General features: G+C 37.9%; 1 protein-coding gene across 2 annotated transcripts in view; it reads right to left on the minus strand.

The window, feature by feature from the left end:
- THADA (Thyroid adenoma-associated protein homolog) overlaps positions 1–26,602 on the minus strand; it is a 212,528-nt gene that overhangs the window by 79,427 nt on the left and 106,499 nt on the right. For both annotated transcript variants that reach the window (XM_083111408.1, XM_083111407.1), the window contains exon 7: positions 635–888. In XM_083111408.1, the coding sequence (XP_082967534.1) occupies positions 635–888 (254 nt within the window). The remainder of the gene's footprint in view (positions 1–634; positions 889–26,602) is intronic.

The raw sequence follows: 26,602 nt of genomic DNA on the forward strand, positions 1-26,602 counted from the left end.
TATGCATCCTGCCCTCCAAAATGAAACCATGTGCTTTCCATATTTACTATTCCAGCCCGAAAAATAAAATCCTGTGTACACCAGTGTATTGAAGATTGTTGCAACTGAGATACAAAACAACTTTTCTCTCTTTTAAATCATAGTTGCCTTCATATTTCACTTTCAAGAATTCGTGTTAATTTTCAAGCCATTCACTCTGAAAGACGAGTGTGTTTGGAATGCTGTGCTTTTCTCCGTGCTGCATGGAAATAATAATTCAAATTATTATTATTATTATTATTATTATTATTATTATTAGTAGTAGTAGTAGTAGTAGTAGTAATAATAATAGTAATAGTATTGTCCCAGATCTTTTTCTGTGATAAATTGGCCATTTAATTTTTTTCCCCACAGCATTTTTCATAATATTTCACAAGCTCAAGGGGGGGGTTTAAACCCCGTAACCCCCCCTTGCATACGCCACTGAATGAACTTAATACACTTTACAATTGCAATTGCGTGTATTTTTGTATACCTAGCCCGGATATCCTACATTTAATTTTTAAAAAAAGGCAATGATTATTTTGTACTCAAATCTGTGTAATAGCTTTGTTCACAAGTAAAGTTTTTATCAAAATTTTAGGTTAATACTAGCCTTTCTGCTCCACAGCCAATCCTAATTGTATGATATTTTGCATAATGTTGTTAGCAGAGTGCCTGACACTGTCCATATAATGATCCATATGCACCCACATGAAATCTAGAGCTTCAAATATTAAACTTGGATCTTTATGTAACAGAGAAAGTAGTATTAATGATGTATCTTCACTCTTCATACCAGAACACATTAAGTGAGTAAGCAACTGAAGCCCTCTACATCCAGCTAAAATTATACTGGATTCTGTTGCACTGAAAAATAAAAATAATGAATTAATTACAATGCAAATATAAAGTTACGATATGGTTAACCCTTAGATGCTGGAGCCCATTTCCCCGGTTTTGCCTAAATGCAGGGAGCATTTTGAAGCAGGAAATTTAAAATTCACCAAGATTTGAATAATATGTTGTTTTTTTTAATCTTGGAAACTACGAATGCTAGAATGACAAATGATATCTCGTTTTGTTCAGGAAGGATTAGGCTATAACCTTAAGTCCAAAAACCCTTAACCAAATAAAAGAAGAAGAAAATAAAATATCTATTTTTATTTACGAAATTTGCTAGGACGTGAGGGTTCAAGACATCTCCATATTACCTGATATGTGTACCATTCTCTTGGCAAAAATTGCTCATTTACTGCTGATAGTTTGGGATAAAAAAAATATTCCATTGTAAAAAGCCATGTGGCTCTTGTTTAGCAGCAAATTCAAAATTCTTATTTTAAAAAATATTTCTCATACTAGCTTTTCTTGTATGTACGCATTGCTTGCATGATAGAATTATTTTCCTGTAGTTTACGGTTATTACAAGCATAAGAAAACAGTTGCAAATCAAAAAACAAGTTGCAAGAAAACTAAAGGAAAAGAGAAATACAGACAAAGATGAAAAATCTGTTGAAAAGAAATTTGTGTGCATTCCATTCCACAAGGGATTCTCACATAAAATTGCAAAAATTTTTAGAAGTTTTAATTTCAAAATTGTTTTTAAATCACCAAGAAGTTTGGAATGTACATTTAATGAATTCAAAATGAGAAACTCGCTACCAGATGTGGAAACCACAGGAATATATAATATAAGTTGTTCATGTTCAAAAGATTATGTGGGACAAACAGCAAGGAAAATGGCAATAAGATGGCACGAACATGATTTGGACATTATAAATCTAAACCCAAGAACAGGTTTGTCAACTCATATCATCGAAGAGAAGCATTTGATTAAAAAGAGAAGGGTTTTAAAAAGATTAACGGGAAACACAGAGTTGAATGTCTGGGAAGCCTCGTTCATTGCAGAAGAACACTGGAATAAATTAAATAATGAAAATGGTAACATAGATCCAGTGTGGAGTTTTCTTTTTCACAAATGGAGTAAGCCACCATCTTTAAAATTTAATGTAACAGAAAACATCAAGAGACTTTGTGAAAACAATGATGAATTTGAATTACCTGATGATATTTGGGATTCATAATTTAAAAAAAAAAAAAAAATCTAAAATAAAAATAAAATAGACTGCTTTTTTCACAGTTAAGTTGCTATATTACAACAATGTAACATTGACAACATCCATTATATAACAGATTCTCTTTGTTTAAAAATTACTAACCATTGTTATAACTGTATCTTTAGTCAAAATGAAAATAAATGTCTGATGAAAGGAGCGTGTGTTCTCCTGAAATGTCACAAAGAAAAAACTGTTTTCTTATGCTTGTAATAACCGTAAACTACAGAAAAAAATATATATATATATATATTTCTCATACTATGAATACTACAGTTAAAATTTATATCTCGTTTTCTTCAGTATGAACTAGGCTATAAACCTTTGGTCGAAGAAACCTTATTTTCATTTAACAAGTAGAGGAAGAAGACGAAAGTCCCTTTTCAATTTATTTTTTTTTTTTTTTTTTTACAAAATTTGAACGATGTTGAACCCCATGTAGGCAACGCCGGGACGTGATTGTTCCAAGTGGAACTTGCATATTGCCTGATATGTGTTCCATTCTTGAGGTAAGAATTGCACACTTGCTTCCTAAACTTTCGAAGAAAAAATAATAATTTCTAATGTAATGATCGTTATTTTCTTTCAGACAGGAAATTGCCCACCCCCTCCCTCTAAATATAGTGAGAATAAAATTAAACTTTACAAAATTGCTACTGATATACATTAATGTCAGTAGCATATGTCATACTCATATGACACTCAAAATATGTATCTCAGAACATTATTTGATGTTTCCCCGATGGCGCAGTGGTAGCGTTGTCGCCTTGTAACCAAGGGTCCCGGGTTCAATACCTGGTGGAGGCACATAGTGGTTCAGATTCCACTTTAAACTGTAGGTCCAGTCCCGATTAGCCTTACTGTGCATAAAGTGGACTTAAAACAGCAAATCAATCAATCAGAACAATATTTGAAAAACAGGTTCTTCCCAAAGTCACACAACATTCCTTGTGACATGGGTGCCACAGCCGGCGTTAGCGACAATACCTATGTGTGACATGGGTTGCACGGCCAGCATCTAAGGGTTAAAATATTGGCAATTTTATACAAAACAGGGTTGCTACGATTTTTTTTAGAAATTCCCTGACATTTCCAGGTTTTCCAGTCCAAAAATGAAAATTTTCCAGACATTTTTATCATAATGATTTTTTTTATTTTGAACCTTGTGTCTTTCAATCAAATACATAGGTCCATTAATTATTATGAACATTCACTTTCACAATTTTTTAAAGCAAATTTCATTGTACACACAAAAACACATGAGAATTCAAAGAATAACATGAAATTACAATCAGCCTCAAATATGTTGGCTGCTATAATCACTTGTATCTAGCCTTCAGGCTAAGGCAACAGTGGTGCATTATTTCACCATAACACATCTCTACGATCTAAAAACAACAGAAAAAAATCATAAACAACATAATCTTCATTAACCACACATTTTTTTTAACTTTCTAGTGGTTTTACTATAAAATTCCTATATGCAACAAACATTTCTCCACATGCTGTATGCCTATAGACATGAACAAAAAGCAGCAATTTCTACGACAACCGTAATCATAATCTTCATTCATCTGATATTTACTTTCTGCTCAATTCATATTCTTACTACTACTGTGCAGAATCAACAGATAGCAGTCAGGCTAACGTTCATTATGGAACATTCTACTAGTGTTATAACCAGGACCCGGAAGTTGAGGACCGAAAAAATATGACAAAAAGACCCTTGAAAATACCATTGAAATTAGAGATAAGGACTGAAAAAAGAAGAAAAAAGACCTAAAAAATATGTTGTTTCTCTGATCATGTATTAATACAATTTACAATATCTTTTCACATGTTCCGGTCTGTTCTCAGGCATCACATGCTTCCAAAACACATACATTGACCAACATTAATAAAAAATTAATGGCTCTCAAATGTTTCTCACACCCTATGTGCTGCTGCACATGGAATCGTTTTTCCGCAGAAACTTTTGTTTCACACAGTTTACAGAACAGAATTGTTCCATCAGTTGAAAACACATAGTCTCCGAAATCGGTACAAGTTGTCGTAAGAAACATGATTTTGATGGTTTAACCTTAGGCATCTTGAAGAGTACTGAAACAAGTGGCCTCACAGCAGTGATTTATCCACACACCCCTAACACCCCCCCACCAACACCCTCCCAAATTTTGACGAACCCCCCCCCCCAAGCAGAAAGTGGAATGGATTTTTATATCAACAATAGAATAACAATACTTCAACATAAAGGAACCATTTGTAGCTCTACAAGAAGCGTAGTCCAATGGACCTTTCGATCAACTACAACCAAAGTGTCAAAGGAGGGTGGAATGTTCAGCATGGACATTTCCTGGAAACACCAGCTTCTTTGACAAGGCTTTGGAAGGGACACTGCCATCTGGAAAATGTCAAACTGACCTCTCGCCCTCCTTTTAGGGAGCACATACCGCACACAGTGTTGACAGTTCAGCGTTTGAATACCTAATTAAATATTTCTTACGTTACAGATTTGTAAATTGAACTCCTGAGTCAATTAAATTTACATTTTGTTGCATTTTCCTTTCGATTCTTTCATGTGAAAAATATACGATAAAAGTAAGGGAAGATATTCAAAGATACAGGTTTGACTTCTTGTAGAGAATTGTGTTACTATGGTTAGCAACACTATTTTCTGTAACTTGGGCGAGATGGATGATTTTGGAGTGGTAGAGAAGAGAACGGTCAAATGCCTTAGGCCTTAGGTCAGAATCTCAGTGTAGTATCCATATCAGTTCGTGTTGTTGTCGTTCTGCTTAGTGTAACAATGTCTGAAACTTTACTGCAAAAGTGGTTGAAGAAGATACGGGATTTTGAAAAAGGGAATGAAATCAGACAGAAAGAAACCAAAACGGTTAAGTAGAGAAGCAGTGACACTATATGTAGGTATAATTTCTGCCAACGGATATTCATAAAGTACCAATATAAAAAAAATTACTGACAGAGTATTCGATATAAAACGGCAAGTATTTCATGAAGAAGCGAAGTGATTCATTCACGTCTATAGTTGATGTAAGTGACCATTTTTGTGGCTATAAGAGTTCTTACTTTTGTAAAATAAATTATATATTAGAAAGAGAGTTGTAAAAAAAGGGGGGTTCACACGAGGTGGTTGCTTGGGAGCTAAGGACAAATGGGGTGTCGAACAAGCAAGACAGATAAAAATAGAAAAACATTAACGTCGTGGTGTCCTGTGAAATTACCGGCATCCTATTAAATTAAAGTTATTCTCAGTTTGCAAAGATATAGATTTAGTAAATATTGTCTTCCTCTTTTTATGTAGTCGGTTCCCTGAGATAATGACATATTTAATTTTTTCCAACTTTAAAGAGGAAGGAAAGGAAGTATAAGGAATTAAACATAAAAATAAATTTAATTTACATTAAGTCCCAAATTTATATCTGACCATAGGCGCACCAGTGGGGACACGACGGCGCTTGCCACTCACTGCCTGCTGGAAAATGTGGAGATAAAAATTTTGTTTGGTTCATTGTGCTCTTTGTGCTGGAAAGTGAAATAAATGCTTTCAATTTTTAAAAAATTGAAAAAAAAAAAACATTACCTCAATTTAGAAGTGAAAATTCCTTGCCTTCCCTTTGCAGCTAACATGCATTACCAGGGTGGCTACTCTAGAACCATGATAAAATTCAAGTATAATTCCCGGTTTTCAAGGTGAACTTTCCAAAAATTCAAGCAGATGTTTTCTCTATTTTAACCTTATGCATTACCGCCTCTCAACATCCACACACAAATATCTTAATAATAGAAAGGGTCTATGTGATTCCATCATCCAAAAATTATAATTCAATTAAAATATTTATTTTAAGGTGCTGAGTTTCTATTTACAATCAGAGACGCAACCACAAATTTTTGTCTGAGCGGGCAGGGAGAAAATGTCAGGATAAACGTACTAATACTACTACTAATAATAATAGTGTTAATAATAATGTTATTATTATAACATTATTATTATTATTATTTATTGATTTGTTTTATTTTACTTCGCTTCTTGTGCCACGTTTGGCTAATTTGCGAAAATGGGGATGAGTGATATGATGAAATTGATGAATGGACAGTCACAAACATCCATGTACAAGCCGGGATTCGAACCTGCCGGGACCAACATTGTTGTTGTTGTTGTTATTATTATTATTAGTAGTAGTAGTAGTAGTAGTAGTAGTAGTAGTAGTAGTATCAAAGACGTTATTATTCTCGTAAATTATGCAAAAAGGGGGGTAGAAGTTGGTGCTAAAGCATTTGTGTTCGAACAGATGATTTCAATTATTTTTTCAACACATGGTACAGTAGTTCGGATCCCACTTTAAACTGTAGGTCCAGTCCCGATTATCCTTTCTATGCACAAAGTGGACTTAAAACCACAAATCAATCAATCAATTTTACAACATTTTTTCATTTAGATAGTTCGGCACCCAGGGCCGACTCCCGCCAGCCCCTGGCTATGGTTATAAACTTGATAAGACTAAGAAAAGGAGGAATTGCGAGCCAAGCGAGCAAGAAAATTTTACGAAAATAATTTTTAATTGCATAAAATGTGAATAGGATTTGTATTTAAAAAGTTGTAATTTTTCACGTCTACGGAGAAAAATTGAAGTAGAATTCACGAATAATTCCCGGAGCCATTAATTCTCGCATAATTCCCAGAATTCAAGGAATTCCCGGTGAGTAGCCACCCTGCATACATTTATTTGCACATGTTTTTTCGGTTTTTTTAAGGCAAAGATTCACATGACTCCTAATTCCCTAGTCTCTCTCGTCCAGTATTTGAAAGATAAACTCTGAACAGCGTCAAGAGTATTTTCCAAAGTTTTGTAAGGGTATAGGACTTCAATATGAAATTCCTTGATCGATTTCGTTCAAAAGCAATACCAGGCATCTATCAACTTCCATCCCAACTTCTCACTATATTTTAAAGTCTTCATAATCATGCTCTAAATATATAGTTTCATTACTTTATTTCAGTTTGTGAATCATTGTTTAAATAGAGATTTGAAAACAACAGCAGAATTTGCAACTCACTCGCAACATAGAACTATTAAAAATTATATATATATGCATATTTTCTAACTGAAGCTAGAACAGGAGGGGGCAGGGGGCATGTGCTGAGGTAAAGAGGACACCGAACGAGCAAAGCAAGATTGTAAAGAGTAAACATCGTGGGATACTGTGAAATAAAAGTATTGTCGCTATGTTTAATTAATAATATGCATTATCAGTTTGCAAAGAAATAGTTCTAAAAACTTTCTTGCTCGCTTCGCTCGCAGTGTATTCATTTATTACGAGTCATATTATATCTGTATTCAGACATGCAAGCACGCGCACACCCATGCAATGCATTCTCACTGATATTTCATCAATGAATTGGGCACCCCCTAAAGATGAACTCTGACTTACACCTACGACAAGAACCATACAAATACAGTTAGAGAATATTGCACAAGTGTTCCTATTTTCTTTATAACTAGCTTAAGAATTGCATGAAATGATTTCTGGTAATAATATGTTTAAATTTTGTGTTTTTCAATGTCATCTCTTGTCTTTTCTCTAACGATTGATTAAATCAAGCAGTGGACATTATCGGAAAGCAATACTCCAAACGTTAGACTAAAATGTTAACATTATCACAAAAATCTATTTTCCATCTTTTCCTGCATTGACATATCTTTTCTACTGAAATGTTACGCAAAGGGAAGGGGGGGGGGGTTAATCTCTGCAAACATCTATGAACAAATTGAATTAGAAACGGTCCAAAATATTCATTTAACATCCCCAAACTTACACCCCCCAAAAGTTTCCAACACCACCCCAAGATAAAAATCCTGGATAAACCCCTGCCTCGCAGAACCGACTCCCACTAACATTGCTGCCAAAGAGCAAGGAATAAAACTCTTACAGTTGGCACTCTCCGCTGCCTGCTCCGTGCCTAGTATTGCCAACAAGTGGTAGTTAATTGTTGCCACAGAAAGATGTTGGTTATTGTTTCAGTAATCCTGCTCCTACGTGAGCAATTGTTAATTTTGTATGAAAATATTACAAAAAGTTGAAAGAAAGCTTAAAAAGGACCAAAAGGATGCAAAATATTAAAAAAAAAAAAAAAAAAAAAAAAGACGACAAGAGGCAAAAACTGGGAAAAAGGACAAAAAAGGCAAAATAAAAGTTACGGATTCTGACTCCATTTCGTGTGAAATGGATAAATACCTTCCTTGGATACATCTATTACATCACAAAGAAAAGAAGACATTTCCTCAACTTCTGGGCCCTGGTTATAATGTTGCTAACAAATAATTCTTTTCTTGCTATATGAAAATGTAAATGGCAACAAGATGTATAAAATAGCAGACAATAACCTCTTCTTCACCAACCTTTCTGATAATTATGATCATTGTCAACCTACTTTAGTTATCAATCAGTATAGCTGGACTAGAACTTTTACTTTGATATTCTTTCTAAAACATAGTATAAAAAAGTGAAAATTAAATATATTATCCACAAGCCTACGTAGAACTGAAATTCGAAGGAACTATAATTTTGTACCAAACCGAGAAACATAAGAACGAGAGAAACAAAGTTTCTGAACTGAATCTTTTTGGGTGGCATCACAAGATAAATGGAATTTCCGGAAAAGGAGATTAACCACTTGTTCATTTTGCAACTTTTTCACTTCATTTTCAGATGATCTGCCAAATTCATGCTATTTCTATGATATCCCTCCTTGTATTAAATACCAAAGGTTTTTGGTTCATCTGTCTTCCGTTCATTTTGTATTCTCTGTTTATTTAAAATATTGATAATAGACAATGGATCTGTTATTCTAACATTATTATCAACAAAGAGACTGCAAGTTTAAGTTTTCGTGGTCAAATACATGGCATATTTTAAATATACTCCCATTCCTTCACATTATACTGAATGCACTTTCAGTGAATATAAATCTCATTAGGGACAACAGGAGGAGATTCACGTTTCAGCACTTAAGGGGATAGACTACGGCTGCCATGGCCGTAGGCAGGAAAAATTTTCGGGGGGGGTTCATTCATAATTATTCCCAGGGCGTCGCCAGAAATTTGAATAATATAAATAATAATAATAATTGTACAATAATAATTAAAATTTCATAATAATAAAACAATTTTATTCCATAATAATAATACTAATAATTATTATTATAATATTATTGTTATATCCTTGAGGGGGCTTACTCAATCCAGCAGATGAGTGAATATCCAGCGCAAGTTTCTATTCGTTTTTTTTTTTACGTTTCATACAGTGTGTACTGTAATGCACAATTATTTTACTTCGTCATTAAACTTTAGATACCTTCAAGAAAAAACTTTAAAAGTTGGATGGAAATTTTAGTCATAAAGTTTTTGTTGTTTGACTTTAAAATTAAATTTTTGGAATTTTGAAAAGTGTGGAACCAATTATTCTCTTTAAAAGCTTAGCCTGGTGCATGGATTGTAACCTCAATCGCGAACGTAATGTGCTACGAATCTGGAGGTACTAGGTTTGAACTCCTATCAAGGGGGATTTATTTTCGACTTTATCAGACGGGGAATTTAAAAGCTGGAAAGGGAATTTTGGGACAATCATAAGGGAATCTTCAGTCTATATTCCTTGTGACGCAGGAACAACACTGGAAAGATGACAGCAGAAGTGAAAATGGAGGGGTCGCAGGTGGGCTGCGATTCCGAGAATAAATCCTGTTTCACTCAACTTTCAGAATTCCAAATGTATGAAAATTGTAGCTCGATCGTTTCAACATTGTCTCCTTGTATTTTTGTGATGCTTCGAAAAAAAAATTGAAAATTTGTTACAGATTTTGGTTTCTGAACATCCATTAATGCAACATGTCAGAAGTTTCGGGGGGGGTTTGAACCCTAGAAACCCCCCCTCTAAATACGGCCATGACGGCTGCTGCCATCTTGAAAATTCGTCCCATTCATTTACATGGTAAATTGCTACCGTGATTGTGTAGCTCTGAAATGGAATTTCGATATTCTGCTTGCAGGACATTGTTCTTCGTACTCGTCCGTGTGTGTACTCGTACCTATATTATAGATTGTATAATTACATTATGCGCATAATAATAATAAATCGCAAAATACATCTCTCATGTCTTTCCACTTAATTTTCTTATTTCACAAGAAGAATATTAAAAAACCGACTACGTGGATCACAAGAGGAAACATTTATGCTGCGATTGCTATACTTTTGTTACTGGCAAGATTGCATATTATTTTGCAATTATATTAACATTCCAGTATTTTATCACGGCAAATTGTGCTGCCACCTGCGACACCGCCTGGAACTTCCAGCGGGCGGAGGGATATTCGAGTTGGACAGCTTCTGCTAGCTAAAAGTTTTTCGAGTCTCGCAAGTCGCGAGTGTTGTGTTGTCAATATAAAATAAGAAATTACGTCACCACCAAGAAAGAAGAGAGGATTGTTTCTATTAGCAAGAAAAAAGAGGAGAGCAATTAACTTGAAAATTTAGCGAGAGAACAAAAGCAGTATAACTGTCTTTTATCACTTTCCTAATGCAGATAATATAAGAAAGTATAATTGTCATGCCAACAATTCCGGCCGCAAATTCATAGGTCCGCGAAATCTGTGTTCTCCATACCCTCAAAATAGCCGGAGGGGAATGGGCTGTACCGTTCCTCGACCCTCTCTCAGAGAGCTGTGTTGTCACCGCCAAATGGTCAAGGTCGAATTTCAGAATCCTTCTTTGGAATGAATGGTCGATTACCAGAGCCAGACCAGGAAGGAACTTTCATCTGTTGGGAGCTGGGCTATCTTTTCCATTGGAAAGGAAATATTACGTTTAAATGTACTGAACCCTTCTATTTTGTTTGTCCAAGCTTGTGTTACATATTTATGCTGGTTGATCACATGACATAATAAATAATAATGATAATAATTGACCTCCATGGTGGAGGTATGACAGAAATTGTCGTAGGTTCGAATCCCAAGCAAATATGCATGTGTATTTGTTCCATCGCTTCATCGTTCATCATCATCGTCGCAAATATCACAAAAGTTACAAAAGCGACGTAAGCAAAATAGAAATAGAAATAACAATAACGTTTCCATTATTTTATTTACATCCGGATATCTGCTTATTTTTCTTGTTTCCTTGAATATTTGAGAAATATTTGTTAAAGCATTATCACTAAATTCTATGAAACTATTGGCTGCGTAAGGTCCCTCTCAAGAATAATAGCGAGTAAATTATGATTTACTCAATGTGGGGTTTGAGAAATGAAAAATAATGAAAATTTAAAATAAAATATTTGAGTGAAAATAATGGAAAGTAGTTTACCTGCTGATAAAACTTTTGGGGGCCACGGACAAATCAACTGGATTTTACTGGATAAAAAAATGCTATGGTCCTAATAGGTGGAACACTGACTATCATGGTCGTATGCAATGGAGGGCAAGGGGGGGCACGTCCTTCTGGAAAATGAAGGTCCACCTAAAACTTATATATTTCACATATAATGTCATTTCAGTTACAGTAATTCATGTTCATTATTATAAATAAGTTGAAGAAAAACAATAATTTCAGACTGAAATACTGTTTTTCGAGAGGTCATCACTATTATGGGGAAAAAATGTGCCTCCCTTGTTCCCACCTGGAAAGAAAATTACCTTGTTTGCCCCTCCCTGGAAAGAATCCTGGGGACCCCCATGCTGACTAATGGTGCGATTATACCCAAATGACAGTCTGGCCTAGCTCTACTAACATGTAACGTATCATCATCTTTTATGTGAACGACAGAATTAAATTTTATATAATCTCATAATCAGTAGTGGTGACAATGAGAATGAAGATGCGAATGATTCTATTTCGATAAAAAGGGGCCAAAATGTGATTGGATTCAATGAATTAAATGTAAGAAATTGCTCCACGAAATTTGCAGAAAGGACCATTTATATTGTAAAAAATTCTAAACAAAAGCAATTTTTTACTTCAATGCTTCTTGTATTACTATATATTTAATTTACATTGTATACTGAATCTTATACATTGTAATACAGTGTTCAATTTCCTTTCTCTCTCTTTGTGATATTGCATATCTTGTTCCACTATCCCCTTGTTGAAGATAGATGTAAGTTTTGACGCATTTAGTTTCATTGCATTTCTTAACCTTTTCACATTGGGCCGAATACAATTGTAATAGAATTAATTATTACTTTTCTAGTTTACAGTTAACTAAACACGCACTATATTGACTGATAATATATATGTTTTTCCCATTTCCCATTTCATTTTAAACAAACATAACTATGTCATCTTACCCAGAGTTACCTTGTATGTTAATTGTATATGTATGTGTTGATCAGTATGCATCCATTTGCGTAATATAATGTTTTTAGTTTCACCTCATGTCCTCACTGTACCCCTTAGGACTGTAAAAGCAAACGATTCGCCAACAACCGGAAACGATCTATGCACCTGAAAGATCATAATCAGGTGAAAATGCACAAAATCAAATGATCCCTCAAGTGCCGGGTGAGGAACTCCCTTTAGTATGTAAGAAGGGGTGCTTCAAATAGTGGATAAGAACCCGTGGAGCTGGCCCTTGTGGCGGAGTAGTTAGCACATCGCGCTACAATGCCAGGGGTCCCGGGTTCGAATCCTGGCCTGGGAATGGATATTTGTGAGTGTCTATTCATCAATTTCATCATATCATCATCACTCATATCCATCTTCGCAAATTTGCCAAAAGTGGCACAAAAAGCGAAGTAAAATATAGCAAATCAAACCAAGCAGCCAGTGCAGGGGGAGGGGTTATATCCAGGCTACCATTCTCCTCATAAGGGGATACAAATATTGGGAGGGCCAGTTGTCCAGAGGTAACGGGGCCCTCGGTTGGACTCGTAACACATGAAATATCATCTGCATAGAAGACACAACATGAGATTTGGAACATGGAAGATCGTCACTACTACTGGAAAGGATAGTGAAGTAGAAGCGATGCAAAAATATAAATTTAAATGACTGGGATTAGAGAAAAGGAAGAAGAAGAAATTGAGTAAAGCCCTCCGTGCATTGTGCAATATTCTCCTACTGCTCTGTGTATGTAGTATGAATCAATGCTTCGTTTCTGTGTAACAATAGAAACTAGAAGTAACGTGTTCTATTTGCTTGTGTATAATAAAAACAACAAGTGGCCGCGGTGGCTCAGTCGATAACGCATCTGACTCCCATGCTGAAGGTCCCGGGTTCGATCCCCGGCCGGTTCAAATCCGGGAACTTGGAAGCGGCCCCGGCGCTCACCCAGCATCGAATAACATTGGGTACCTGGGGGAAACCCTGGGGGGTAAAGGCGGTCAGGGGCGTGATGCTGATCACATCACCCCCAGACACGACCGGATCAAGAAAGTGTGGGGCGTTACCCCCACACCCCCTATACGCATTCATGGTGTGGTGCTAAGCACAGGGGAGCACTTTACCTTTTTTTTTACCTTTATAATAAAAACAACAGTACATTATTATTTTCTTCGGGCACTCTAGAAATCAGTATTGACAAGAGATTCTCTCCCTGCAGGAAATGAAAATTCTGGGTACACACTTTACTACAGAGAGAGAGATCTGTAAATGCTAAAGTCGAATATTTTGCGCATGAAATGAAAAATTTCGCTATCGAAGAGTTTTACCACAGAGTAGATAATTTAGAAATTATCTAGTCTGTGGTTTTACTCATATTACTGCATTTCAGTTACATTTTCCTTGTAGTTTAACGACCAATTCATCTGCTCGATTTTTAGAATTACCGTTCTGTCTCAGTCTCCGTTCGTTCGTTCGTGTGTGTGTGAGGGGGACATGTGTATAAATTGATAATCGCGTTTTTATATCATGCTGATGCCACCTAATTTGCGTGAAAATTTTCAACCACCATTGAGCCCAACTAAAGAAAATTTACTGGTGACGTCACTGCTTATCTATCTCAATGGGGGGGGGGGGGTTGGTTAGCACATGGAGGAACAACCGCCCCCTGGAGATAAGCAGTGGCGTCACCAGTAATTTCTCTTGGGGTGGGTTCAAGGGTAGTTGAAACTTTTTTCGGGAGGTTCTGGGCTATCATAGCTTCCTCAGCCGAAATCGAAATTTAAAAAGATGATTTCTCATTTAGTTGATTTTCTTACAAACTGTAGTTCAATAAAACGTGATAGGAGCTTGACTTACGTACGAACATTTTGAACAGGTGAAGAAAGCTGGGAGGGAAGTGACGAATTCTGAAGTGATTGTTGGAAGATAGACCTTCCTAGGATATTGCGTCACGCCACTGGTTGACAGAGATTTCTGACCCCGGGGAGGGGAGAATAGAATTTGGTGTCTCGTGAACTTATTTCAGCATATTTTTATTTATGCCGAAATTATTTTTCATGGGAAAGAAATATTTGAATTGACTTACCTATTAAAAGGTTTCAGCTCCTAGTAGAGCGATCCAGACCATTTATCTTATTATTTGCAAATAAAAAATGATATTCATTTAACACAATATACGAGTTTCTCGCAGCGCCGCCATATTTCCGAGCCGACTTCCAAACAAAAAGTAGGAAAGTAACTACGCGTTGCATAAAAGACAGAATAAGTGAAACAGTAAAATCAGATATATTCCACTTTCTGAGGTTGTATTATTTAATACCGTGCGTCCATTTCGATCTGCAGCCGAGATATCGGGAGAAGCGTGGCGGGCGGCACTGACGGAGATGCCGACATTTGCGGCATGAAATGCCCGCTTATTTTTATGGACATATGCAGACATTTATATAAATATTGCAAAACGAGCACTAACCTGTGTTATAGGAGTATGGTTTTAATTTTAGTAGCTTAGTGACTGTATGTGCCGATGATTTTGACATGCCCACCTCTTGTGAAACACGGCGTAGAGGTTTGTTTGGAGAACGTTCTAACGCTGCACCAATATCATCGAGTTTTGCTTCGGTTAGAATCCGTCGTTTTTGCTTAGGTGTTTTAAAATTTAACGATACAGTTCCTCGTAATTTAAGGACAAGATGTCTAACCGTATCTTTGTGTTTAGTTGAAACGCATGGGAATTTCTGTACAAATTACCTACACACGTCTCGACACGAGTTTGTTTTCACGTAGGTACGTGTCATACATAAAAAAATCTTTGTTCTAACGTGAATCTTGCAGCTGGCATTCCAATCGTCTCACTGACACGTCACACATACACACTACAATAACACAAACAAGTAACTGCAAGTAACCAAGAATAACACTCTTGCGCACAGTACGAAATTAACACGCTCTTGGTTTACATTGCTCGCCACTATACAGGGTGCTCGGAAATTCCCCTTACAAACTTCTAGGGCAAGTAGAGGGGACTGAGTAGACAATATTTGGAATAGGAACCCATGTCCGGAAACGTACAGTTTCCGTTCTACAACCATGACAATGTATCGGATGTGCCTGTGTTGGTATGCAACCGGGTAGGCAGTACATGACGTCAGAAGATCAGCTGATGGCACGTGACATCTACAAATTGTTGCGTTCCACTGTTGACACAGGTGTTGATCATTGAATACAGTAGTACGTTTCTTTTTTGTTCCCTTGGCATTGTTACCAAATAAATTTGTTTGTATTATGGACTGAGTCACAAGTCATTCACTTCTGTACCTTACGTAACAACTCATTTGACATGGTTGTAATAAATGATTACACTTTAGGTCATCAGGTGATCTTGTGACGTCATGTACTGCCTACCCGGTTGCATACCAACACAGGCACATCCGACACATTGCCATGGTTGAGCACGGAAACTGTATGTTTCCGGACATGGGTTCCTATTCCAAATATTGTCTACTCAGTCCCCTCTACTTGCCCTAGAAGTTTGTAAGGGGAATTTCCGAGCACCCTGTATTTACAACTCTGTCTTCATCTAGTCGCGAAGGAACAAAAAACTCGAGCTCGGAGATTTCGGATTGCAAGGAAGCTCACGAACACTATTGACTTTTAACGGTTTCTTCTACAGCGTAATCTTGATACAGTGTTGCACATTCAAAACCTCCAAACGATCCCCATCGGCACAAAACTCTTTCAAGGATATCAACTTAAGCAGGACGTTACTGGTCAAAACTATGATTAAAATGTTTTATTATCTGTGGCTCTTAATATCGTTTCTAAAGCGTATTTATTTGTGCATATAAGAGCAGAACTTGGATGAATTACAGAAGAACTTTTGCGTGTTATAACACAGGTTAGTGATCGTTTTGCAATATTTATATAAATGTCTGCATATGTCTATAAAAATAAGCGGGCATTACAGGCCGCAAATGTCGGCATCTCCGTCAGCGCCGCCCGCCACGCTTCTCCCGATCTCTCGGCTGCAGATCGAAATGAACGCACTTGACATTAATTTTCTTGCTTTTATACAAATTTTGGAGATCTTCAGTACACGCAAGTTAGATAATAAATATATGATATTATATCTTTTTACATATTCATGTAATAATAAAAATGCAATATTATTAAATTTAAATATTTAATTAGTATTTAATTTAATTACAACTTAGTTATATTAATTTAAAGATTTACATTATTGTTGCTATTATTATTATTATTGAGACGGTTGGTTCAGATCCCCCTCCGAAAAAAATTCTAGATACATGCCTGAACGTGGACTACCTGTTGAGGCAGCATATACGAATACGAATATGTTTGTCCTCTTCAACGCGTTGCCCTGGGAGGGGGGGGGGGGGGGGCAGAGGGTACGCCTAATCAGTGGCGAGCGTGTTGTGTGGTAGACTCTCGTCTCTGGGTTCCATTCGATTTTGGTTATTTAGCGTCGCTTTTTGCAACTATTGGCTAATCGCTAAGATGAAGTTACATGACGATATGATAAAATTGTTGAATGGAGACTGCCAAAGAACACGCCCAGGCTGGGATTTGGACTCTGGTGTCGTAGCGCGCTTTGCTGATCGCTGCGCCACAGAGTACGGCACGCTAAATTACAAAAAAAAAAATTACTAATTATTGGTGTCGTTTTTTACTCGTATTTCTCGCGAAGGTGAATAATGAAATATTATATTTGCTTATTTAGCTCTTGTTTCAGATACACACTTGCTTGTTAAAGTTGCTTTTTGTTACGTTTATTTCATGCACAAAGGCTAACCGTGAATGTGTCTAGAGTTTAAAGTGGGATCAGAACCACTATATGCTTTACAGGGCGACGACGTTGGTTTAACATATACCCACCACAAAAGACAAACCACAGTGAAAACGGCAGTTCGTTGATATGCACAAAACAATTATTTATACACTCATACATACCTAAATACGTATATGTAAATACATATGCAATTACCAGGCTCCCGTGGTAGAGTGCTTATCACAGCACACTACGATCCCAGGAGGCCGGCTTCGAATCCCGACCTGAGCATGGATGTTATTTCTGAGTGTCTGTACATTGAGTTAATCACTCTTCTTCATGATTAGCCAAAAAAGTGGCAGAAAAGCGAAGAGTAAACAACATCAACCATCATATTCACACACAAATTTATACAGGGTGTCCCACGAACGGCGCAACTGGGAATTAAGAGTGGCGTTACTTGTAACCGAAACCTGTACATACATGAGTCATACACCAAATGTTAGCCCTGTCCAAGTAGATATTTTTAAACATAGAAACAACAAACGGGGTGCAGTGTTGTTCATGCAGTGTTGCCAAATGTAAGTGAAAGTGTAAATTTATTTTTCCACAAAGCATGGAAAATTGCATGTCAAACATTTGTACGGAAATTTGGACGTCAATTTCCACCTTGGGTAGGTGGACTATTTCGCATGGTTACCAGGAGTAGGTAAGTAACACTATTTTCACCATAATTTTCACTTTCTTTTTTTCCTGTTTCCAGTATTTCCATGTCATAGACCATCACTAAACATACCTTTTGTTGCTTTCAAACATCAACAGTGTTGCCACTGTACCTCATATTTTTTTTAAAACACCCATTTGGACCGGTACGCCTTTACGAGGCATTTCAGGATTGGCTATACGCGAAAACGATCGGTTTTCTTCTCTGAACTATAGATGGCGAAATAGTCCACCTACCCAAGGTGGAAATTGACGTCCAAATTTCCGTACGAATGTTTGACATGCAATTTTCCATGCTTTGTGGAAAAATAAATTTACACTTTCACTTACATTTGGCAACACTGCATGAACAACACTGCACCCCGTTTGTTGTTTCTATGTTTAAAAATATCTACTTGCACAGGGCTAACATTTGTTGTATGACTTATGTATGTACAGGTTTCGGTTACAAGTAACGCCACTCTTAATTCCCAGTTGCACCGTTCGTGAGACACCCTGTAGTATATATTTCGAGAACTAGACGAGCATTTACAATCCCTCCACACTCTTTAACTGCGGTGGGGCTACAAAAGTATTTCGCCTCTTCGCTTCCTGTAGCGCTTGTCGTTTCCTCATTCCCTAACGGAGCAGCGAAAGGGTTCAATCAGATCGAGTGAACGGGAGAGCGAGGTTTATACATTCAGGGAAAGCAACACGAGTGAGTTGTAAAAATAAGGGAAGCAAAGTAATAATTACTATCAGAGCAAAAGTTAAAATGGGATTAGCAACAGTACATAAACGATCAAGCGCATTGTTGGCTCTGAATATAAAGGGGAACACGTTGCCCGGTAATTAGACCTGCGAATACAAGTATTTGGACATAGAAGTGCGTTAAACGTTGCGAAGAAAAAAAGGTGCAAAACTTAATAGAGCGCGCTATGGATCTTGTATCGCAGATCTTTGGTGATTTAAAGTCTGCCAGGACTAAGCTGCAAATTCTCAGTCGAGAAACTACAAGTGCATATCATGCCCCAATTCGGAGAAAACTGCTTTCGGGACTTTGCGAATCATATAGAAATCTACACGAAGCAGAAAGGTACTTAGCAAAATTTGTCAATTTGGACGAGCGTTACTCGCATCGTGCATATCGGATACAAACAAACCAGTTCTTTACACTATGGACTTTCAAGGATTATTTTTACAGCTCTTCTTTCATCTATCGCCTCGTGTCTTATCGATCTTATTCAGTTTTAAGATGCGGTTATTTCATTCAGACGGACGGCCAACCTCGAGTATTGTATTCTATCAACAGGAGAGAAATTGTTAAGATGACTGACGAAACGCTTCGAGTTAATGCTTTTGATGTGCTGGTTAATGGTTTCCACATGATTGTTGAAAGTTCAGTGAGAAGAAGCAATGTGGAGACCAAAAATGAAGCTGCTGTTCTCACACAAGACGAGCACGTGAAGATTACAGAGACGATGAAAACAGATAGAATTGTACTCAACAAGGATCCAAACTTCTTTTTGAGTGAGACCAATGAAAACATTACGAAGAGAACGAACATTGATTTAAAAGAAAATGATATTCTACTAGTTAATGTAGAAGATAGGCATTGGGACCCCAACTCACACTTGCACCCAATTCGTGGCCAAGAGATAAATTTGCCTCAAGGAGAAGCCCTGGTCGTCACTCTTTCTCCTGCATGGAGGGTGAAAGATAATGAATCGCCAGGTGCATACATTGTAAATGACGAGCGTAGATATGGCATCGCTGCTAGGGCACTGAGCACTTCGCAGTCGCTCAGAAAGGCCACCGACGACCAGAATGAGTGCACTGGAAAAGAAGAGAGCGTCAAAGGGTCAAGCAGCCACTTGCCGCAGAGAGATTTTAAACTAAACCGTGATTTGCCGATAAAACCCCTGGAAATGAACTATATTATAGATTGTGCAGCACCCTGTGCTTGCTGCGACAGATATTTTGAAGGGAAAGCAAGGAGAACGATACAGGAAGCAACGAGTATTCCTCAGAAGGAAGAACTTGACAAGATTGCCGAGGCCGTGACTTGTCAGCTGGCAGAAGACCGTGGCAGAAGACCCACGGATCATGACGAGAGGGAACCGACATCTGAGTATTCTTCTAGCTACGTACACGAAAGCGGTGACATTTACTGCGAACTCTTGTCCCACGGCGTACAGTTTCCTTACAATGCAAGAGAACTTGAAAACATGTCCGAGGCCGTGACGCATCAGCTGACGGAAGACCGCGCAGGTCCACGCACGAATCATGGAGACGCTCTGTCTGCCGATGTGAAACCACCTGGAGAAGCCAGCACATCGAAGGAAGGAAGCACTGTTAGGAACGTCTACAGAAGAGGCGACGACTACAGTAGAATTTCTTCCCACGGCGTGCAGGTCGCTGGAAAGGAAAAACATCATGAGAGGAATTTTGAGGCCACGACACGTCAAATGGCAGAAGATCGTGAGGAATCGACCACGAATTATGAAGACGCTCTGTCTGCCGATGTGAAACCACCTGGAGAAGCCAGCACATCGAAGGAAGGAAGCACTGTTAGGAACGTCTACACAAGAGGCGACGACTACAGTAGAATTTCTTCGCACGGCGTGCAGGTTGCTGGAAAGGATAAACGACATCATGAGAGGATTTATGAGGCCAGGACACGTCAAATGGCAGAAGATCGTGAGGAATCGACCACGAATCGTGAAGGCGCTCTGGCAGTTGATGCGATCTCGCCCACAGACACTCAAGATTCGGGAGACGATGCAACGCAACACGGAACTACTAAAATGGATCGCTTTGATGGAATTAAGGTTCAAGTAGAGGAAACAACGCCCTCGCAGCTTGCAGATGAAGATTCGCGCTCTCGACGGGGCGAAAAGTTTATCAGGACTTACGTTAGTGCTGAGTGGGAGGACACGATGGTGATGGTTAACTGCGCTGTTCAAGCAAAAAAATCCTCTTCAATGAAGAGCTTGAAAGGGAAATTTTTGAAGAAAAGCGCGTTAACCGTCTTCCAGAAGGAGGTTGCCAGCTTGGAAGCAGCATTAGTATGGAGGTGCGAGGAGCTGCAATCGAAACAGGAGGAAGAGCTGCAATACTTCCTGCTCTCCAAAAAAAACAACAGAGCACATTACACATTGAAATTCGCTACGTTCCAATGCAAGACTGTAAAACTGTTCAGGAGGAATCTAATGAACCATATAGAACGAGAGTTCAGGAGGATTCTGGAAGAGAGAAGTTTCTACGAGATGGTTGGGAAGAAAAAGGAGAAGCCGCTTATGCCATGTTACTATTGCATTCAGTGTCGGCGGGGCTCCGTGGGAAGTCCACCACGAGAGGAGCGAACCCCCCCGGCACCTGAGATTTTAACTTTCGCAGGGAAAAGAGGGCAAATGATAGTTGTCCATACCGAAAACCAGAAGAAGAGAAAGGCAAACGGCGACAAAGAAGCTGAAAAGAGCGAAGGTAGTCCCATATCCATAGTTTATAACAGTGAATGGAAGCGTGCGGAGGAAGAAATTAGTCAGTTCGTGGACTCCCAGAAGTCCTCACTGCAGAAAAAGCTGTTTTCTACAAGTGCGCTATCTAGATTTGACAAAAAGATCCAGGATTTGGAAGCAAGCCTTAAACGAAAGCTTTCGGACGAACAGATGGCTTCCGAAAACAGACTCAAATATTATTTTGAACAACCCAAGCGACTCGACCACGAACATGCTGTGCGGTTCATGAAAAGTCATTGCCTGTCAATTAAGGAAACGAAAAAGAATCTGATTGAAGAGCTGAAGTTGGATTTTAGAATCCTTGAGAAGGAGATGGAGTTCTATAAGGTCAAGACAGGGTGCTGGAGAAGGTTGTCATGTTTCTGCCGCAGGAATTTCTGCTTGTCGAGTGAAAGTGGCTTATGAACATATAATTGCACGGATTCCGTTGGAGTGATATTGTTATTTCTGAGGTAGATAGATGAAGAAGCATTCAATTTGAGATTCAAATCCGTCTGTAATTATAAGCAAATAAAGAAAAATCTTTGTTATGTGTTATCATATGAAGGGTGTTGAATATTATATGCCTAAGGTTCTATTGCTACAAATATATCTTGAAAAGGATAATCATGAATTTTACGACTTTGGCACTAATGTCCACTTTAGTTTTAGTTTTCGTTAATACACCATGTAGCTATATTATTATTAAGAGAGTTTTTATAAACTATTTAACAAATATAATTTTAAAATTAAACGTGCCCCATAAAATGTTTTAGTTTTCGGCACATTTTAAGAATTTCGCAGAAATTTAACTATTTTGCATTAATTCTTCTCCCTGCCTGTTTCTAAACAACGTAACTGGGCGTACACTTGACTGTTTCGTTGACATTTTTTCTCAATTCTGGAAATATTACACTGCGGAAAACTAAGTTAGAAGTCTAAGTCCGCTTTATGCACTGGTAGGCAAATCGGCGCTGGACCTATAATTTAAAGTGAGACCCGAACAACTATATGCCGTTGGGGGTATCGAACTCGGGGGGTCTTTCTTTACCACTACGGAATCGAAGAGGCCCTCGAGAAACAAAACGAATTAAAGTGAAGAAGGTTTGGCCGGCAATATTTCCATTCAATCCGAACAGTTTTCTGATTTTTTCTTTGGGGGGGGGGGGGGCAGGGGCTTATAGTGACTTCAATTTCTGGATTCAAATATAAAAAGGAAATGCATATATTTGGAAGGAAATGTATTTTTTTAATGGGGAGTAGATTGTTGCATATTATTTATTATAAATATTACTGGTAGTAATAAGTAGAAGAGAACACTAAAATACATACATACAAAAGAGATTTTCATTAGGGCGCTAAATGTTGAGACGACCAAACGAAAACAGAATGGAAGAGATGAATCTCTGGTACAAGATTGTGAAGAAGGAGATGAAGTTCTGCAAAGAAAGAAAACGATGCTGGATCATCGTTCTGCCGCCGCCATTTTTGTCTTTGGTAGTGGGCAGTTGTTTACGTGATGTTTAGTGGACTATGTCTTGTGTCATGAAGACAGTCATCCAGAGATTGAAAGGAAGAGGAAAAGAAGAGAAATAAGATAAGAAGCAGAGGTAGAAGACGACGGAAATGAAACAGCGAATACCAAGAACGAAATTATGCTAAATCAGAGTTTGGAACTATCATCATACTCAATTTCCTTTCTTTAGGAATTAATCCCATGTTATGTACACTATGTAGCCAAAAGTCACCGGACACCCAAGTAAACGTGACGGTCAGGCCAAGGCAAATATATTAAATTCCTGATGGGACAAGTATTATGGCTCGGGAACGGATTTTAAGGTGCAGGCAGCACCTTTGCAAAAATATAGCTGCTTTCATAACAATCGTTTGAGATATGTATTAAGTAAAGTGAACACACTTTGTTGCATCTTTTCGTTATATTACCTTTTTTACCCATTTTTTACCCCCTCTTTTTTGTTTCAGCACATTTTTCCTACTCTTTTTTCATGTTTTGTTAAAAAATATTGGACAGAAAAAAAATTCACTCTTTTTGAGCAGCTATATAAAATCCTATAGTCTCATTTTGTAGAGCGGAACGAGAGCTATAAAATAGTACAATATAATCATTGCAGACCCAATAGTTCTTAAGATAATGTAGCAAAACCCGCGAGAGAAAACACAAACTTCAACGTAACCTATTCGGCAGAACCACCGTTCTCTATGCGGTCCGCGCGCATTATATACAGAAGGCGGGCGCTAATTAATCCCCCATCAAAATACGCCGAATTGCAAAATCAAAATAAATTAGGAATATGTAAATTCATATACCTTTCTTGAAATTTCCTTGTACTTTCTTTGGAAGAACCAAATCCTTCACTTCCTTCATACCAGCCGAGGGAGACAACCCCCACCCCCAACGAACTGGCGGTACGCTCAGGCTCTAAGGAGGCAAATTAAACCCTTTCGAGGACAACACCTCAAAACTTCAAGCTCCAGCCAAGTAAACAGGAGCAAAAACCTCTTCCCTACCCTAGAAACTCAGCTGTTGCAGTTGCAGCAGGAATAAGCATATCCCAAAGACGAAAGCAACAAAATTTTCCACTCCTACCTACACTCAGAGAACTAAATGCGTCATATAGATTGATGTACCAGAATGCATCGATTGATGCACTAAAGTGTGTTTTGTAGCTTCTTCAAGGAATCAGATTCACATTTGATGCATTGTGGTGCATTTTTGCATATCGTGAAAGAAACACCAAAGTGCATCATTTGATTCAAGTGAGGATTTCTTTCAGTCAAGATGCACTTTAATGCATCAGCTGATGCATTTTGATGCTTCATGTAGCTCAGACGAAACGTTTAAGTGCATCATCCAAGAAGATGCAGGAAGGTGCATCAAGGAACATCAACTGATGCATTAAAGTACATCTCGACTGAAAAAAAAACCTCACTTGAATCAAATGGTGCACTTTGGTGTTTCTTTCACGACATACAAAAATGCACCAAAATGCATGAAATGTGAATCTGATTCTTTGAAGAAGCTACAAAACACACTTTAGTGCATCAATCGATGCATTCTGGTGCATCAATCGATATGATGCATTTATTTCTCTGGGTGTAGCACCACCCTTCAAAAGAAAAGCCAAGTTACACGGGACGTTACTTACACCAGTAAGAATGATGATGATGAAGACAGTATGGAATAAAGTCATTTTATCAGCACCTTCTTGAAAACATTTTCAGAAACATTTTTTTTTCCTTTCCCGACCATAATTTGCACCTTAAAATCCTTTCCCGAATCATGACACATTCATGCCTGATCATGGTTCAAACCTGGGGTCTCTGGCTTGTTAGCGTGATGCTCAGAGCACTCAGCCACGGTGGTCGTCAACAGTGTTTCCCATTGTTGCATACGCAAATACCGTGCGTTCATTTCGATCTGCAGCCGAGAGATCGGGAGAAGCGTGGCGGGCGGCGCTGACGGAGATGCCGACATTTGCGGCCTGTAATGCCCGCTTATTTTTATAGACATATGCAGACATTTATATAAATATTGCAAAACGATCACTAACCTGTGTTATAACACGCAAAAGTTCTTCTGTAATTCATCCAAGTTCTGCTCTTATATACACAAAAAAATACGCTTTAGAAACTATGTTAAGAGCCACAGATAATAAAACATTTTAATCATAGTTTTGACCAGTAACGTCCTGCTTAAGTTTATATCCTTGAAAGAGTTTTGTGCCGATGGGGATCGTTTGGAGGTTTTGAATGTGCAACACTGTATCAAGATTACACTGTAGAAGAAACCGTTAAAAGTCAATAGTGTTCGTGAGCTTCCTTGCAATCCGAAATCTCCGAGCTCGAGTTTTTTGTTCCTTCGCGACTAGATGAAGACAGAGTTGTAAATATAGTGGCGAGCAATGTAAACCAAGAGCGTGTTAATTTCGTACTGTGCGCAAGAGTGTTATTCTTGGTTACTTGCAGTTACTTGTTTGTGTTATTGTAGTGTGTATGTGTGACGTGTCAGTGAGACGATTGGAATGCCAGCCGCAAGATTCACGTTAGAACAAAGATTTTTTTATGTATGACACGTATCTACGTGAAAACAAACTCGTGTCGAGACGTGTGTAGGTAATTTGTACAGAAATTCCCATGCGTTTCAACTCCACACAGAGATACGGTTAGACATCTTGTCCTTAAATTACGAGAAACTGTATCGTTAAATTTTAAAACACCTAAGCAAAAACGACGGATTCTAACCGAAGCAAAACTCGATTATATTGGTGCAGCGTTAGAACGTTCTCCAAACAAACCTCTACGCCGTGTTTCACAAGAGGTGGGCGTGTCAAAATCATCGGCACATACAGTCACTAAGCTACTAAAATTAAAACCATACTCTTATAACACAGGTTAGTGCTCGTTTTGCAATATTTATATAAATGTCTGCATATGTCCATAAAAATAAGTGGGCATTTCATGCCGCAAATGTCGGCATCTCCGTCAGTGCCGCCCGCCACGCTTCTCCCGATCTCTCGGCTGCAGATCGAAATGGACGCACGGTATTACTAGTATTATTTTACTGTTCTTGGTTCTTGAAATACTGTAATTTATAATGTTCGTAAAAATAATACTATTTCCTGGTGAGATAATTTGATTTTGCCTTGACGTTGTATTTATTTGTGCCTTTAATATATTTTTATGTCTACTTTCTTCAGATTGAAACATAATTTCTATTACGATTTTTAATAGCGATATTAATGATTAATTCATATGTAGTCCCAGTCAAATGTTGCTTTTGGTATGAACTGTCTGGCCTTCTATACCCAATGGGAGTCGCAAATGTCAGTGTTGGCCAAGCATCGTGAGGATTGGAAAGGAGAAGGCTTCGCCAAGAAAGCCAAATAACAGCGACAATTAGTTTGATTGATTTATTTATTTGGCTTATTTTTCGTTTTTCTGCCACTTTCGGCTAATCGCGAAGATGAGATTGAGTGACATGATATTATGAAATTGATAAAAGGACACTCACAAAAAACATCCATACCCAAGCCTGGATTTCGAACCCGGGAATCCTGGTGTCGTAGCGC

Source organism: Lepisma saccharinum, chromosome 25 (assembly GCF_977018435.1).
Source record: "Lepisma saccharinum chromosome 25, izLepSacc3.1, whole genome shotgun sequence".
NCBI classification, from domain to species: Eukaryota; Metazoa; Arthropoda; class Insecta; order Zygentoma; family Lepismatidae; genus Lepisma; species Lepisma saccharinum.